Source organism: Acomys minous (assembly GCF_964271855.1).
Source record: "Acomys minous genome assembly, chromosome: 20".
NCBI lineage: Eukaryota > Metazoa > Chordata > Mammalia > Rodentia > Muridae > Acomys > Acomys minous.
In genome coordinates this window covers 12242091-12257616 of record NC_140502.1, presented here as the reverse complement: position 1 = coordinate 12257616, position 15526 = coordinate 12242091, and the positions used below count along the sequence as shown (strand labels likewise).

The 15526-nt window shown below is 45.0% G+C and overlaps 2 protein-coding genes across 2 annotated transcripts in view; one reads left to right on the top strand and one right to left on the bottom strand.

The window, feature by feature from the left end:
* Positions 1–15526, top strand: part of LOC311590935 (olfactory receptor 6Z7-like) — a gene marked incomplete at its 3' end in the record, with an annotated part of 132849 nt that overhangs the window by 44717 nt on the left and 72606 nt on the right. The window lies entirely within an intron of this gene.
* On the bottom strand, positions 5234–6160 carry LOC311591228 (olfactory receptor 5V1-like; the record flags this gene model as incomplete). The annotated part of the gene is made up of 1 exon (XM_084770642.1): positions 5234–6160. One exon carries the CDS (start codon positions 6158–6160, stop codon positions 5234–5236), a length of 927 nt encoding a protein of 308 aa, XP_084626768.1.

Below are 15526 nucleotides of genomic sequence, written 5' to 3'. Positions count from 1 at the left end.
GTCCTCAGAAAGGGGGACCCATCCTCCCCTATCATCTGACCTCAGCCTATCAAGTCTCCTCTGACTGCCTGTATCCTCTTCCTCTGAGGGCAGGAAGGCTTCTCCTCCAGAGGGAAGTGATCAACAAGTGAGCACCAGGGTCCATATCAGAGGTGAACCCTACTCCCCATTTCTCCCAGGGGGAGAAATGAATTTGAGCTCCCATTTTAGTCAGGAGTTCCCTCCCTAAAAAGGGGTAAGCACACTTGGGAATTACCAGGAGAGAAGGAGCAACAGTCTTTTACCCAAGCTTACATACCATTTGGTGGCCCAAGCACAGGGCTTGGTGCCTGTGGTTTCTTGAACTAGGGTAGTTTGGGTTGTCTTGATGCCCAGAGGCCTCTGGTGGACCAAGTGATGAGCTCTGGTATTCAAGAGAAAGTCAATTGGGCATCCTCCTCACTTTGAAGGCTACCTTGAACTTGGGAGGAGACTTGGAGCCCCAACTGTTTCAGGCTGATAGTTCCAAGGTAAGCTTTGATTCCCAGTATTTCTTAGGGTTTTGGAGGCACTTACTCTTCCAGTGATTTCTCTCCTTACAGTAGGCACACTGGTCCTTAAAGGCCAAGGATAAGATTGATTTGGCTTGTCCGGATTGCCTTTGGAGCAGCGGAAAACACTGCCTTGACCTTCTTGGGGTTTCTGGGTTCTGACAAGGACTTTCACCAATTTCCTAGGCTGCCTCTCTTCCAGACATTATTATTAAGTCTTTGAGCAATCTTCAGGACTTCCCACAAGTTTCTACCTTCAAAGCCTTCAATTTCCTGGATTGTCTTTCAAATGTCAGAAGCTGGTTGACCCACAAATGCCATGTTGATGGCTTCTTCCCTCTTCCCCCTTCCCCCTTCCCCGCAATAAATTTCCTTGTACCAGATCGCATGGCATCTTTACACATTATAACAAAACCTTCTATATCTGATGGAGATCAGTGTCCGAGTGGTTTGTGTGGCTATTCCTGAACCCCAATATTTGGTGCATTGGCTGGGAAGCCCCATTCCCTTGACCAGTCCTCAGTTTGATAAAGGAACGCCACCCAAACACCAGCCAGCTCCTGCATGAGGAGGAGGAGGAGGAGGAGGAAGAGGAGGAGGAGCAGGAGGAGGAGGAGGAGGAGGAGGAGGAGGAGGAGGAGGAGGAGGGGGTAAGTGTTCTTTGCTTGGTTTCCTGGTTTGGTCTTGTTTCTAGTATGGTCTAGACATTTGGTGACTAAGAATGGAAGCTGGATGCTTGTGTGTGTGTGTGTGTGTGTGTGTGTGTGTGTGTGTGTGTGTGTGTGTGTGTGTTTTTAACCCTTTATAAACCCATTACCCTTAAAAGCCCAGTTGCCACTCTCCTATCCTGTTGCATCAGGAAGGATTGTGACCCGTAGGAAGGATTCAGCCTGTAATACAGGACCCTAGGGCCCTATGTGTGTCGCATTTGTATCAAGACCTGGTGATATTTTTGGGGAGTCTCACGATCTGGGCGATCTGGGTATTACATTTTGGGACTCATAAGGTCAGAGACCACCTCCTCATGGGGACTGAAGTGTCCCCCCCCCCCCCCCGGTGAGATCTGGAACATCTTCCAGACTCCCGCAGCTGTGACTATACAGGGCGTCTGCTAAGTCACTCCTGGCTGCCACAGATACAGAAGTCTCAAGAGGCCTGAAAACACAGAAATGTGACACAGACACATAGACAGACAGTACACTTGCCTAGACACACATCTACCGACACACATTTACCATTGGCCTTGTCCTAAGCACGTGTCAGCCAGCGATTATTACTTTTGTTCCAATTTGCAAATTTGCCCTGGTCACTGACTGGGGCTCCCCCAGGCCTCCAGGTCCAAAAAAATGTTTGCCCATGTCTAGGGCTTATTGTCCCCAGTCCTCTGAGCTGTGATACATACTCTTTTCTAGGGCCCATCCTCAACAAGTGACTATTTAGGCATCCCCAGACCCCCAAGACCACCTCTGATTTGCCTCCACTTCAGACTTATCCTGGACACCCAGCCTTGAGTCTGGGGTCCCCCAGAATCCCACTGGGGCCTCCAACAATGTTATGGAGTTTGATGTGCTCCTCCTCTAGAAAAGATTGCCGAATCAATACAGATTGCGGTTACCCAAATGTATTAATTCTGCTAGCAGGCAGCCATCTCTAAACCAAATCAGAAACATTTCCACCTGAAGCAGATGCGGGAAAGGTTTATTTGAAAGACAAATACCACATTACTCACTGCAGATTTTAGATTTACACAGGGAACGGCCCCACTCCCTAAGCTATGTGAAGAGCTGCCTCACTTTCACTAAGGCCATAGGCATCTTTACAGAGTCCACAGCAAGTGGCGAATCATTTTGCATGAGTTACATAGTTTTGAGGAGAGGGTCAAGAGGTCACGGTGTTCAGGAATATAAGTCAAAGGCCAATGTCTACTCAGGTAGATGCCAGGTATAAAATGGAATTTCCTGAGTCATCACATACGCAATAGCATATATTGTTTTCCACTGAGTTTCACACATTGTAGAACTTGTGCCCTCATCATATCTGTGACCGTCACCATTGCCTCTTTGATAATGTGCATGGCAGGTGCACTCACATGCGGAGCTACTCTCTGGTTGTTTGGAGATTTGATTTTGCGTTTTTTATAATTATAAGTGACACCGTAATGAGCATTTTGGTATTTAGATCCCCACAATTTAGGATTGCTTTCTTAAGAGAAATTTTGACAAAGTGGAATTGTTGGGATGTTCGGGTGCAATTGTCATGAGGCTCTTGATACATCCAGGCTAGTTTTAAAAATATGGGTTTGTTTTTTTTCTGCATGGGGCTAGTGACACATATAGAAATGTGTTCAGACTTATCAGCTAGCATTGTATAACTTAATGAGGTGTCCAATTGTAATAATTTGATTTTTAAAAATAGCTAAACATGTTCTTGGATGCTCACTGAACATTGTATTTTTTTCTACAACACTTCTCTCTCTCTCTCTCTCTCTCTCTCTCTCTCTCTCTCTCTCTCTGTTTTTAGAGACAGGGTTTCCCTGTGTAACAGCCCTAGTTGTCCTGGAACTCTCTTTGTACAAAGAGATGTCCTTGAACTCACATAGATCCACCTGCTTCATTGTTCCAAGCGCCTGGTATCAAAGGCCTGCGCCACAACCATCCTGCTTCTACAAAGCTCCTCAAACATTTATCTTTAGTATCTTTCTTTTACCTCAACGGCTTTCTTTATAGGATAAACAGTAATTGCCACACTTATTTTGGGCCCGTGGTTTTTTTGTTTTTTTGTTTTTTGTTTTTTAACCTCAGCTTGTTTTAGACTTTCTTTGAATATCTTTTCCCCAGCAATGCTTCAATTTATTATATGACACAGTCATTTTGTTTTCTTTCTCAAGCTTACAAAATCTAACCCGCTGTAGACATTGGAGTGCTTTATTGTGGAGGTTTTTATTTAATTGCCCAGCAACTACTCCTGACTTGACCTGTGTGGAAAGGATTCTTTTCCTTAAGGAGCTCTTCCCCGAATCAGGAATTAGTAAATGACAGATAAGGTCATATTGTACAGTGCAGGATCCATCTCAGGGCCATTGGGACGTTTGTTTGTCTGTCTGTTCAATTTGTCTAACAACAGCATTCTTTGTAACTTTTGTAAACTTGAGACTCCAATCATTGTACTATAAGTGTACATGTGATTTTTCCTGCCCTTAAAAAGATATGATGAATATGATTGTTATTCCATATTAAAATCTAATTGAAAAGCCTTCTGGTTTGTTGCAGTGAGTTTATAAATGAGATAATAAAAATGAACATTAAGAAAAATTTATTACACTATGGGTGTGAATAAGGGCATGTGTATAAGTGCGTCTAGTGTAAGTGTGTATGTATATGTGTACAGTGTAAGTGTGTGTGAGTGTGTGTGTGTGTGTGTGTGTGTGTGTGTGTGTGTGTGTGTGTGTGAAGGTGAGAGGAAAATGTTCTGGACTCAGTTCTAGCCATACACCTCATAGGTTCTGGGAACTGAACTTGACTTGTCAGACGTGGCAGCCAACATATTCAGCTGCTAAGCCATCTTGCCTGGCTGAGTACCAACATCTCTGCATTGAATATTAGTGCTAGTAAGATGATATTAACCTTTCATGTAGTCCTGCTTTTGTATCAGTTAGCAGTTGTGTATTTTTCATCTAATACAGTTATCCCTCTCTTTGTATAGATGTGTAGTTCTTAAAATGGATTTATTTTTACATATTTATTTATGCATTTTGTGTGAAGTGTGTGTGTGTGTGTGTGTGTGTGTGTGTGTGTGTATGTTTGTATGGGTTTCTGTGCTTGAGTGCAGTACCTACAGAGGCCAGAATATGGCATCGGATCCCATAGAATTAGAGTTATGGCAGTTGTGAGCTGCATGATTGTAAAACTCAAACTCTAGTCCTCTGGATGAGCACTAACCACTGTTCACTGCAGAGCCATCTCTCCAGCCCCAGTGCATGGGTCTTATAGAGTAATCTCTTCCTTACATCTCTCACATTTAAAACCCCAGCGTCTCAGGAATATGGTTATTTTGGCATTGCCAGGGAATCCAGACACTTGACTGCTTCGCCGAATCCCCACTGCATGATTCCAGCCATCTTACAAAACCTGAGAGATGATTATTCTTCTTTAATATAGATGAATATCAATTGCATCATTTTTTTAATAGGAAGAAGCAGAGAAATGGCAGGGGGATAACAGACCAAAGCAGTGACTCTATCCATGTCTGGCTTGGTAACCAGCGAGTTTATTGGAGTGAGTCACAGCAGCATGGTTGTGGGGTTGAGTAAGGGATGATAACAACTTGGGCAGTGACTCAGGAAAGCTGTGTTACTGGGGGTCCCTGCCAAGGAGCGGGCAGCTGCCTCAAGTCTACAGTTTGTTTAACCTTTGGGAAGGTCCTCGGTGATACCTCTTAGTTTCTTCTTGGTCTCAGGTTTTTTCCATTCATGGACCAGATCACATGGTCCAAGCTGGGGGAAATGACAACACTAGAACATGCACAAGGTGGTGGCAAGCCAGTCAACACGTGGGCTAATAAGTAGCCAGCTCCCCTTGCCCACTAAAGAGCCAATAAATGGCCAACAAGTGTTTCAAAGTGTTTCTGATGGTCTCCAGCCTGGCCACAGTAGAAATCCTATGCAGATTGGTTTCTGGAACCTTCCCACGTCCAAATGCCAGGTTCTAAGATGGCACCTGTGGAAAAAGCTTCCTCAGAGCAGCTTTCATGTCCTTGTTCCTCAGGCTGTAGATAAGTGGGTTCAGAGTTGGCGTGAGGATGGAATAGAATACAGCGGTCACGCGACCTTGCAGTGGGGAGTAGCGGGCTGTGGGCCGCATGTAGGCGGAACTTCCGGTGCCATAAAACAGGAGCACTGTGGCCAGATGGGAGGAACATGTGGAGAAGGCCTTCCAGCGGCCATCTGCAGAACGGATGTGAACCACCGTGTATACAATAAGGACATAAGACAGGCAGGTGAGGGCGAAGCAGGTCATGATGACACAGCCACTGACAATAAAGCCTGTCGCCTCGTGGCCTTGAGTGTCACCACAGGCTAGATGCATGAGTGGAGGAATGTCACAGAAGAAGTGGTCAATCATGTTGGGGCCACAGAAGGGCAAGGAGAAGACGTTGACTGTGTGGAAGGTGGAAAAGAGGAGTCCGCTGACCCAGGCCATCACTACCAGGGAGACACAGGTCTGAGAACTCATGGTGACCCCATATGTCAGGGGCCTATAGATGGCAAGACATCGGTCAAAGGCCATGGAGGTGATGAGGAAACATTCTAGAGAGCCAAAGCAGACAAAAGCAAAGAGTTGAGATGCACAGGCCAGGAGGGAAATCTCTTTGGTGTCTGTCATGGCAGCCACCAGAGCCCGGGGCAGGGTGGTGGATGTAGAACAGAGATCCACCAGGGAGAGGTGTTTGACGAAGAAGTACATGGGTGTGTGCAGACGGGGGTCAAGAGTCACCGCTACCATGATGGAGACGTTCCCCAGAACCGCAGCCAGGTATATGAGAAGGAAGGTGGCCATGGCCAGCAACTGTAATTCAGGGACAGTGGAGAAGCCCTGGAGAATGAACACAGTCACTGCAGAGAGATTAGCCATCCTGTATCTCTGGACAGTTGGGACAACAGGAGTCTTTGAAGAGAACAGGAGACCATAGCAAGGACCTACAAGGAAAGGAAGAAAAAGAAATGAGATAGTTTTGTGTATAGCTTCGGTCAAAGATGCTTCTTACTATGGTGGATAATAATTAATGAAGAGATATATTACCATTGAAAGGGTTGACATATGGCTGTGCCAGCCCTACCCCGGATGGACCAGCTCTTCAACATCAAGGAAGGAGGGAACAGAGAGTCAGTAAGAGCTCAGAGGACGGGAGGGTTACTCTGAAAATGGTCCCCTCTGGCTCTGATATGGCTGTTGTACACATGGACCTACAGCAGCTGGATTGTGCGACACGGGATCAAGTCAGGTAGAATGTCGACATGGATGGTGAGGCACTTCTGAGGTCCCATCTCAGGACTAATGGTAGTTGGTAGTGGTGAGTCCTTTTCTACGCATGATGGCCACCAGAGGTTTGCAGTACCACAACACCTTACATATGGGCAGCACTAATGAGGCTCAGTGGGTTAAGATTAATGAACAATTATGAAAGAAGGACTTGAAGTCGTGGTGGAGACATGAGGGGCTTCTGAGATGGAGCTGGAGGTCGGAAATGAGGGGTGGGTATGGCCAAGATATATTTTACACATGTATGAAGTTTCAAATAATACATTAAAAATGTTTTTTTAAGAGGGTGACTTGCCTCTGGAGTGAATGCCCTTGTTTCTTCATTAAAGCCCACATGCGTTGCTTGTCTTCCTCTGAGATTCCAAACTCAGATACCTACCGAGACACAAGCAAGAGAACCTGGCTGTGGGGAACGCGTTCGGAAACGGTGGAAATTATGAAAGTAAGGGTTTTGCCCGAGTGAGGCTTGCCAGTTCCAGATCTGTATGCAAAACCTCTTGACTTTCGTGTATCGTTAATTAATTACATTGTAAAAACCGTTGCCTGTCTGGTTGGGGAGGGCGCTCGGTTGTAAAGTGTTTGCTACATACATACGTGTGAGCACCCAAGTTTGATTCCTAGCACACACATGAAAATGCTTGTCCAGTGACATGCATCTGCAACCCCTGTGCTGGGGATGTACAAATCGGAGGCTTGTTGACCAGTCCATCTAGCTAAATTACCAGTAGCAGGTTCAGTGAGAGATCCCAACCCTGGGATTCCTGCATGCCAGGCAAGCACGCCACCATCCACATCACATGCACATCACATGCAGTACTCGGCCATACTGTGGCCTCTTAGATAGAATGCTCAGTGTGAGGTCTAATGGTCCACTCCTTCCCCCCCCCCCAGAACCAGAAATTATTTCTTATTCACCTCTGTACTCCCCCAGCATCTCCTGCTGGAAGAAACACACAGCTGCCTCTAGGTGTGTACTTCTCTTTATTGCTCACCCACATGCTGTGGTACAGGGACCCCAGTAAGCTACCTGCAGTCCCCACCATGGCCCCCATCCATTCTAGTCACCAGGCAGGGTGACTGCCAAACACCACAACTTCATCCCAATGCCCCCACCCCCACCCCCTGCCCCTCACCATTTCTCAATTTGCTCCCTAGGTATGGCTGGGCAATACAGACTCCACCTGCCCCCACCCACACTTCCTCTTTTCATGACTCACCAGAATCATGCCAGTGGCTGGGCTAGGACCATCTAGTTTTCCTGTCTAACCCAGGACTCAGAATGTGTTGTAAAAGTGCTTAGTAAAAGTACTAAGCAAACACCATTTTCTCTTCCCTCAGGAGGTTACCCTGCAGATGGTCTCCTACCAGCCAGCCCCCTTCTCAGGATGATGACATTTCAGGATACAGGCATCTTCATGGGATGGTTTCCATGCATAGAGGAACTGCACTTAGTGTGATCATCAGACACTATCTTCATATATTACTGCTCAGAGAGACCGAAATGCACATTGATGTTCCAGGGGAAAAAAAAAAACCTGACTGGCAAAGGTGTTCGCTGCCAAGCCTGGCAACCTGAATTTGATTCCTGGTAAAGCCATGGTGGATGGGGCAAGGAGAATCCCACAAACCCACGTCTACATGTGTACGTGGTATATATGTACTTTCCACAAACACACTTACAGAAATAAAATGCAAAAAAAAAAAACCCAAAACAACAACAAAAACATATTGGAAGACATACAGCTGTCACCAAACAATCCCACTGCCTTTTGGAAGAGCTGTGAGATTTCAATGCGAATTGTCCCCTGGCGCCCAAAATGCAGATGGGTGACCCCTCACTGGGCTGTTATTATCACACACACACACCCTTTGCCCTTTTCCATTTGCAGAAGAAGAGGTAGCAATGGGATTCTCCCCACCTCCACTACTCTTTGCAGCCCCAGGACATCTCGAGGGCATGGTTTCTTGTCTTGTAGATTCCTGGCCTTTTCCTTTCAGCTAGAGAAAGTTGTGTGTTCATTAAGTTTTTTGGGTTTTTTTGTTTGTTTGTTTGTTTGTTTTGTTTTGTTTTTTGGATGGGGTTGTTTTGAGATTTTTTTTTGGTTTGGTTTGGCTTAGTTAATTTTTTTTTGTTGTTTTATTTTATTTTTGCTCTTTAGATTGTTGGATCCTCTTTCTTTCAATGACAGGATCTTGGAATTTATAGAAATGACATTTGAGACTAATCCAGAGGCGGTGTAGGGGCAAAAATTAATGCCATACTCTATGTGTAATTTATATTCTACAATTCATGCCATGGTCAGTGAGAAAGTTGTCCTCCAGGTGATTCCACTACTTCCTGCACTCTGGGAAAGACCAAGCACTGCCATAAGCTAAACCTACCAGCACCCTCCAGAAGAGACAACTAACACCCAGTGATGCCTGGGGATTCAGCCTCCTGGACCCAACCTGCTGGAAGGTCTGCATCCCTGAGACTCACAAACAAGTTTCCCTGGAGATCGGGTCCCCACCCAGCCTGCCTGAAGGACTGCATTCCTGAGACTCAGGACCCCTCCAACCCCCCACTCACCCACCCCCCGCTTATGGTTTTGTCCTTGCTTCCCTGTGACCCCCACCCCTAAATACAGTTTTTCCTTATAAACCCATTGCCCTTGAAACTCCAGTATCACTCTCTTATCCTGCTCCATCAGGAAAGACTGTGATCCAAAGCTCTGAGCCCAGAAAACAGCATCCTGTGTATATTGCATCGGTATCAAGTCCTGGTGGTCTTTTTGGGGGGTCTCGCGTTCTAGGTAATCTTGGCATAACAGCTGCATGCTCAGAGTTCCCAGTCCCACCCACCATTTCCCAGTCACCTAACTTCTTTGTTCTCTTGTTTCTTTACCTGCAACTCAATGGATTCTAATATTTCGTTAGTGTGTGTAAGGTGAGCACACAGTTGACAGGTTGCACCAGTTATGGCCACAGAGAGTCAGTTTTCTCCCTACACCATGCAGGTTCCTGGGACCAAATTCTGGCTTTGGCAGCAAATACCTTCTTCACCAGCTGAGCCACCATGCTGGCCCTTTGATATTTCCTTGGAGACAGAGTCCTATGTTGCCTAGGCTGGCCTTGAACATACCAGCGTACTTAAAGTTCTCCATCTTCCTTCCTTGAGCCCAAGTACTGGGCTTGCAGATGTGCACCACTGTGCCTGGGAGTAAGCAGTATTGGGTATAGAGCTCAGGGCTTCAGGGATGCTAAGCACTCCGCCAAGTGCATTTACGCCCTAGCTCCTTTATCTGCAATGCATAGAGCCTACACCCTGTCAGGCAGTCACCTTGATGCCATAAGGTTAGTTGTGCACACAGGAGCTACTGTGAGCCTTTATTATCTCCATCCAAATGGATACACCTCTCACACTTTACAGCGCTGGGAGAGCAATAGCTGTAAGTGGGTAGGCTGCTAGGCTTGAGCCTCAGTTCTCTCCTTGGCTAGTGAGGGTCTCATGAGCATCAAGTCTGGGGTAGAATGAGATGTTATGAGTTGCCAATTCATGAAGTCTGACCATTGTGTGTGTGTGTGTGTGTGTGTGTGTGTGTGTGTGTGTGTGTGTTGTGAGCATGTATATGAGCCTGTGTGTAGAGGTTGGCAAAGGTCAGCGGTCAGTGGTTTGAGTTCTTTCTACCTCCTCTTTTGAGACAAAAATCTCACTGAAACTGGAGCTCACTCACTGATTTGGCTGCTCATCCTTGTCTCTGCCTCCTCAGTGCTGGGATTAGAGGTACATGCTGTCCCTTGACCCCAGCTTTTTCAATGGGCTCTGAGGATCTGAACTCAGGGCCTCAGGTTAACATTGCAAGCACTTTATCAGCTGTGCCATCTTTGCAGGCCTGGGTCTTAGAATTGCAAGGAAGGCACCGTCTCTCTTCCCATCTCACAGGGGAGAAACTGAGGCTCAAAGAGGAAGTGCGAGAACAGCACCCTGAGCCCAGGCCTCTCACTCCGCAGACTTTGCGCACCATCAGCCAAACAAGAACCATCTGAATTTTCCTACACTTCCCTTTACCTTCCCACCCTGGGAGGCAGCCATCTCTTTATCTCCCATCTCTCAGGCAGAAAACAGAGACAGAGAAAGATGAAGGAGATTGCTGAAGTTCTCCCAGCTTCAGCAATTCAAGTTCTCTGAAGAAGACACAGGTATTCAAGAGCCTGAGGACCATTTTACTTTGACAGACAGATGGAATCTTGCAGATAAAGAGCCAATGTTATGATAGACTATTTCCAGCCCCCTTTTATACTCAGTATCAACCTCAGCATCCAACATTTTCCTCACTAGATAGAATTATAAGCCAGGCTATCCTAATAGTCAAGAGGTAGAAGCGAGAGGATTAAGAGTTGAAGCCAGCCTCAACTACATAGTGAGTCATAAAGGCCAGGTTGCACCTCAGGAGATCCTGCCTCAATAAACAGCCCCACAAAACCTCTTCAGTTTCATGCTAAGCCCAACAGACTCCCTGTCATCTGAACCCCATGGAAAAGGTTCACAGCCCAACCGGCACACCTATCCGATAAAAGCTACTTTTGACTCACCTTCGTTCTGTGACTATCAAGATCATATAAGAGAGGGAACGTGTCCTTCTTGAATCTGTGCTCCTGAGTGATGGTGCTATTCGGCTCAGAATAACCGACATCCTTGTCCTCCATAAGGCAGGTAAACTTTACATTGTTGGTTGTGCTAGGCTAAGCCTTTGCTGACCCACCCCATCAACTGAAGGTGTCTCAGCCCTCCAGGCACATTATAACAGCTGTTAGGAGTTGATAGCTGGGCAAGCTACCTGCCTCTTGACCTCTCTCCCCATACAGTAGGTGAAGCTGAATCCTCTTTGGTGTTGGGATGGGGTAGTGTGAGGCAGGTCTTTCAAGGAGCAGGGTGCTGTTTGGGTACACATCCAAGATGGGAATTCCTTACTCAAAGATGAAACCGCTTTTAAATCTATGGCAAGGATGACTCTGGGGATGGACCATGTCTGCTGAAATTCTTGAGGTTGGCTCTGAGCCACAGCTCCACCTCTGGGTTGTTCCTCTCAGATTTACTTGGGAGTTTGCCCAAGCTCACCTCTGGGACTTTGTGTCCTGTGGTGGTTCTAAGCTCTGAGAAGGAGGCTCTTAGGCAGACAGGAGATGAGCCCTGACCCAGCTGTGACCTGCCTAGAATATTCTGGTAATAATGGTAGTAAACATTATTATGCTATCTACTATTTTGCCTTGATGGGTACTTTGCATGTAAAACTGTCTGAGACAGATATAAATATGAACCACAGATAGGAATACCTTTTTTTTTTTTTTTACTGTTGCAGATACTTCCATGCTGTAGATGAGAAATTAGGTGTCCATTCTCACATCAGTGGACTTTCAGGCTCTTTTCAATATTTTACCAAGGCTAAGGGTTCTGCAACTGCCACTCTCAAACCTTTCCCAAATATTATGGGCTGGAGAGATGGTTGTCTGGTTAAGAGCTCTTGCTGTATAATCATGAGAGCAGAGTTCAGATTCTAGCATCCATAAAACAAACCAGACACCCTATGCACCAACGACAGATGTAAGGTGGGCAGGGACATGAGGATCACTGGGTCTTGGTGATTTCTGGTCTAGCAGAGAAAATGCAAGACCAGATTCAGGGAGAGACCCTGCCTCAAAGGAATAAATGGAGAGCGACCGAGGAGAGCACCCAACAGTCTCTTCTGGTCTCCGCATGGTCTGCACCTACTCACACATGGATAAATATTTTTAAATAAATATTTTAGGTTTATATATGTATATGTAACCTATATAATATAGATCCATATTATATATTATAAATTACAATATAAATCATATATCAAATATTCAAATGTATTATATAGGTATATGTAATATATAAATATATGTTATATAATTTTATATGATACATTATATGTATCTATATATGATATGTGTATTATATTATACAGAGATAAACTTATAATGTTGACATACACATACATGTTTAATCATATATATCATTTAAAAAATATTGTCATAGGATACATATTTTTACATATGTTCTACAAATTTCTTTATGAATATTTAGTATAATTTTTGTTTGCTATTACCCTTGAGTTTACTTGATCTTACAAATAAAATCTCATTTTCAAAACAATTTCTTAATGACTACAGCAGATATTCATATATATTATTGATGTTTGTATTTTATCTTCTGTTATTTTATTTCCCATTTCCATCTATGCGTGTGGAGTATGTATATATATATATATATATATATATATATATATATATATATATATATGCATTTTGTGTGTGTGTTGCCAGGTGTGTGTATTTACATGTGTATGCATGTTTGTGGAGACCTTAGGTTGATGTCTAGAATCATCATGAAATCTTTTGTACCTTATTCACTGATGGAGGGTCTCTCAGTCATACTCAAAGTTGGCCCATATGGTCCGTCTTACTAGCAAGTTTTACTAGCTTGGGGAATGCACTGTCTCTACCTTTGCAGGCATGTCACCACATCCATCCACATTTACCTGGTTTCTGGGATTCTCAACTGATGCTTGCAAGGCAAGGGCTATTACCACTGACCCATCCTCTAGCTCTCTCTTGCATCTATTTAGAAGATAGCACATACCTTTTTTTTATATAGAGGAACATTTTCCCCAATAAATTGGTATCACTGAATCAACGATTGTGCACACCCCTCCTGGGTAATTATGCAACTCAATATGAATGATCTGTGTGCCTGTGTATGTGTGTGTGTCTGCACGCATACAAGCAAGTGTGTTTCAGTTATGTATGTGAGAGTCAATTTTGTCTTTATGGCTAATTGGATAGTTTTTAAGTGCATTGTCACCCACTGGCCAAAGAACCATCTTTTTGTTTTAGCTTGCATCTCCTTAGTGCGATGGTTCACATCGATTTAAACTGGACAGGATCTAGTATCACCTTGGAGGCAAATCTCTGGGTGTAGCTGTGAGGATCCCTAGAGTGGGTTAACTGAGATGAGAGGATTTCTTCTATGGGCCGGGATCCCAGGTTATGTAAAAAGAAAAAGAGAGCCGAGCCCCAGCATTCATCTCTCTGCTTCCTGACTGCAGCTGCCATGTGACCAGCTGTCCTCTTTTCTGCCACCGTGCTTTCCCTGCTATGTCATTCTGAGGGTATACGTGATCATATCTATTTTTTTAAAGAAGTATTTATTTGTGTATGGGCAATCATATACACATGCATGTGTGGTGTGTACACCTGTGTGCATCACAGGCTGGAGAATTTTTTCCTTTATCACCCTCTGCTTATTCCTTTTAAGCAGGGTCTTTCCCTGAATCTGGAAATTGTGGGTTCTCACCTAAGCTGGAACTGGGGTCACACGCATGTATGGGATACCAGGCTTATTACATGGGGACTTTGATCCAACCTATGTTCATGATGGTTGAACGGTGAACACTCTTGGTCAGTGAGTAATTTCTATGTTTGTTTGAGTGGATATTTATTAAAATGTACTACTTCATAAAATTTACTAGAGCACTTGTTTAGGTATGTTTTTTATTCTTGTATTTAATACATCTCCTTTTTTATTTTTAATTTGTTCACTGCACATCCCAATTTTAGCCCATCCCTCGACACCTCCCAGTTCCAACCTGCCTCTATCAACCCTCCTCCTCCCATAGTCCTCAGAAAGGGGGACCCATCCTCCCCTATCATCTGACCTCAGCCTATCAAGTCTCCTCTGACTGCCTGTATCCTCTTCCTCTGAGGGCAGGAAGTGATCAACAAGTGAGCACCAGGGTCCATATCAGAGGTGAACCCTACTCCCCATTTCTCCCAGGGGGAGAAATGAATTTGAGCTCCCATTTTAGTCAGGAGTTCCCTCCCTAAAATAGGGTAGGCACACTTGGGAATTACCAGGAGAGAAGGAGCAACAGTATTTTACCCAAGCTTACATACCATTTGGTGGCCCAAGCCACAGGGCTTGGTGCCTGTGGTTTCTTGATCTAGGGTAGTTTGGGTTGTCTTGATGCCCAGAGGCCTCTGGTGGACCAAGTGATGAACTCTGGTATTCAAGAGAAAGTCAATTGGGCATCCTCCTCACTTTGAAGGCTACCTTGAACTTGGGAGGAGACTTGGAGCCCCAACTGTTTCAGGCTGATAGTTCCAAGGTAAGCTTTGATTCCCAGGATTTCTTAGGGTTTTGGAGGCACTTACTCTTCCAGTGATTTCTCTCCTTACAGTAGGCACACGGGTCCTTAAAGGCCAAGGATAAGATTAATTTGGCTTGTCCGGATTGCCTTTGGAGCAGCAGAAAACACTGCCTTGACCTTCTTGGGGCTTCTGGGTTCTGACAAGGACTTTCACCAATTTCCTAGGCTGCCTCTCTTCCAGACATTATTATTAAGTCTTTGAGCAATCTTCAGGACTTCCCACAAGTTTTTACCTTCAAAGCCTTCAATTTCCTGGATTGTCTTTCAAATGTCAGAAGCTGGTTGACCCACAAATGCCATGTTGATGGCTTCCTCCCCCTTCCCCCTTCCCCGCAATAAATTTCCTTGTACCAGATCGCATGGCATCTTTACACATTATAACAAAACCTTCTATATCTGATGGAGATCAGTGTCCGAGTGGTTTGTGTGGCTATTCCTGAACCCCAATATTTGGTGCATTGGCTGGGAAGCCCCATTCCCTTGACCAGTCCTCAGTTTGATAAAGGAACGCCACCCAAACACCAGCCAGCTCCTGCATGAGGAGGAGGAGGAGGAGAAGGAGGAGGTAAGTGTTCTTTTCTTGGTTTCCTGGTTTGGTCTTGTTTCTAGTATGGTCTAGACATTTGGTGACTAAGAATGGAAGCTGGATGCTTGTTTTTTTTTTAACCCTTTATAAACCCATTACCCTTAAAAGCCCAGTTGCCACTCTCCTATCCTGTTGCATCAGGAAGGATTGTGACCCGTA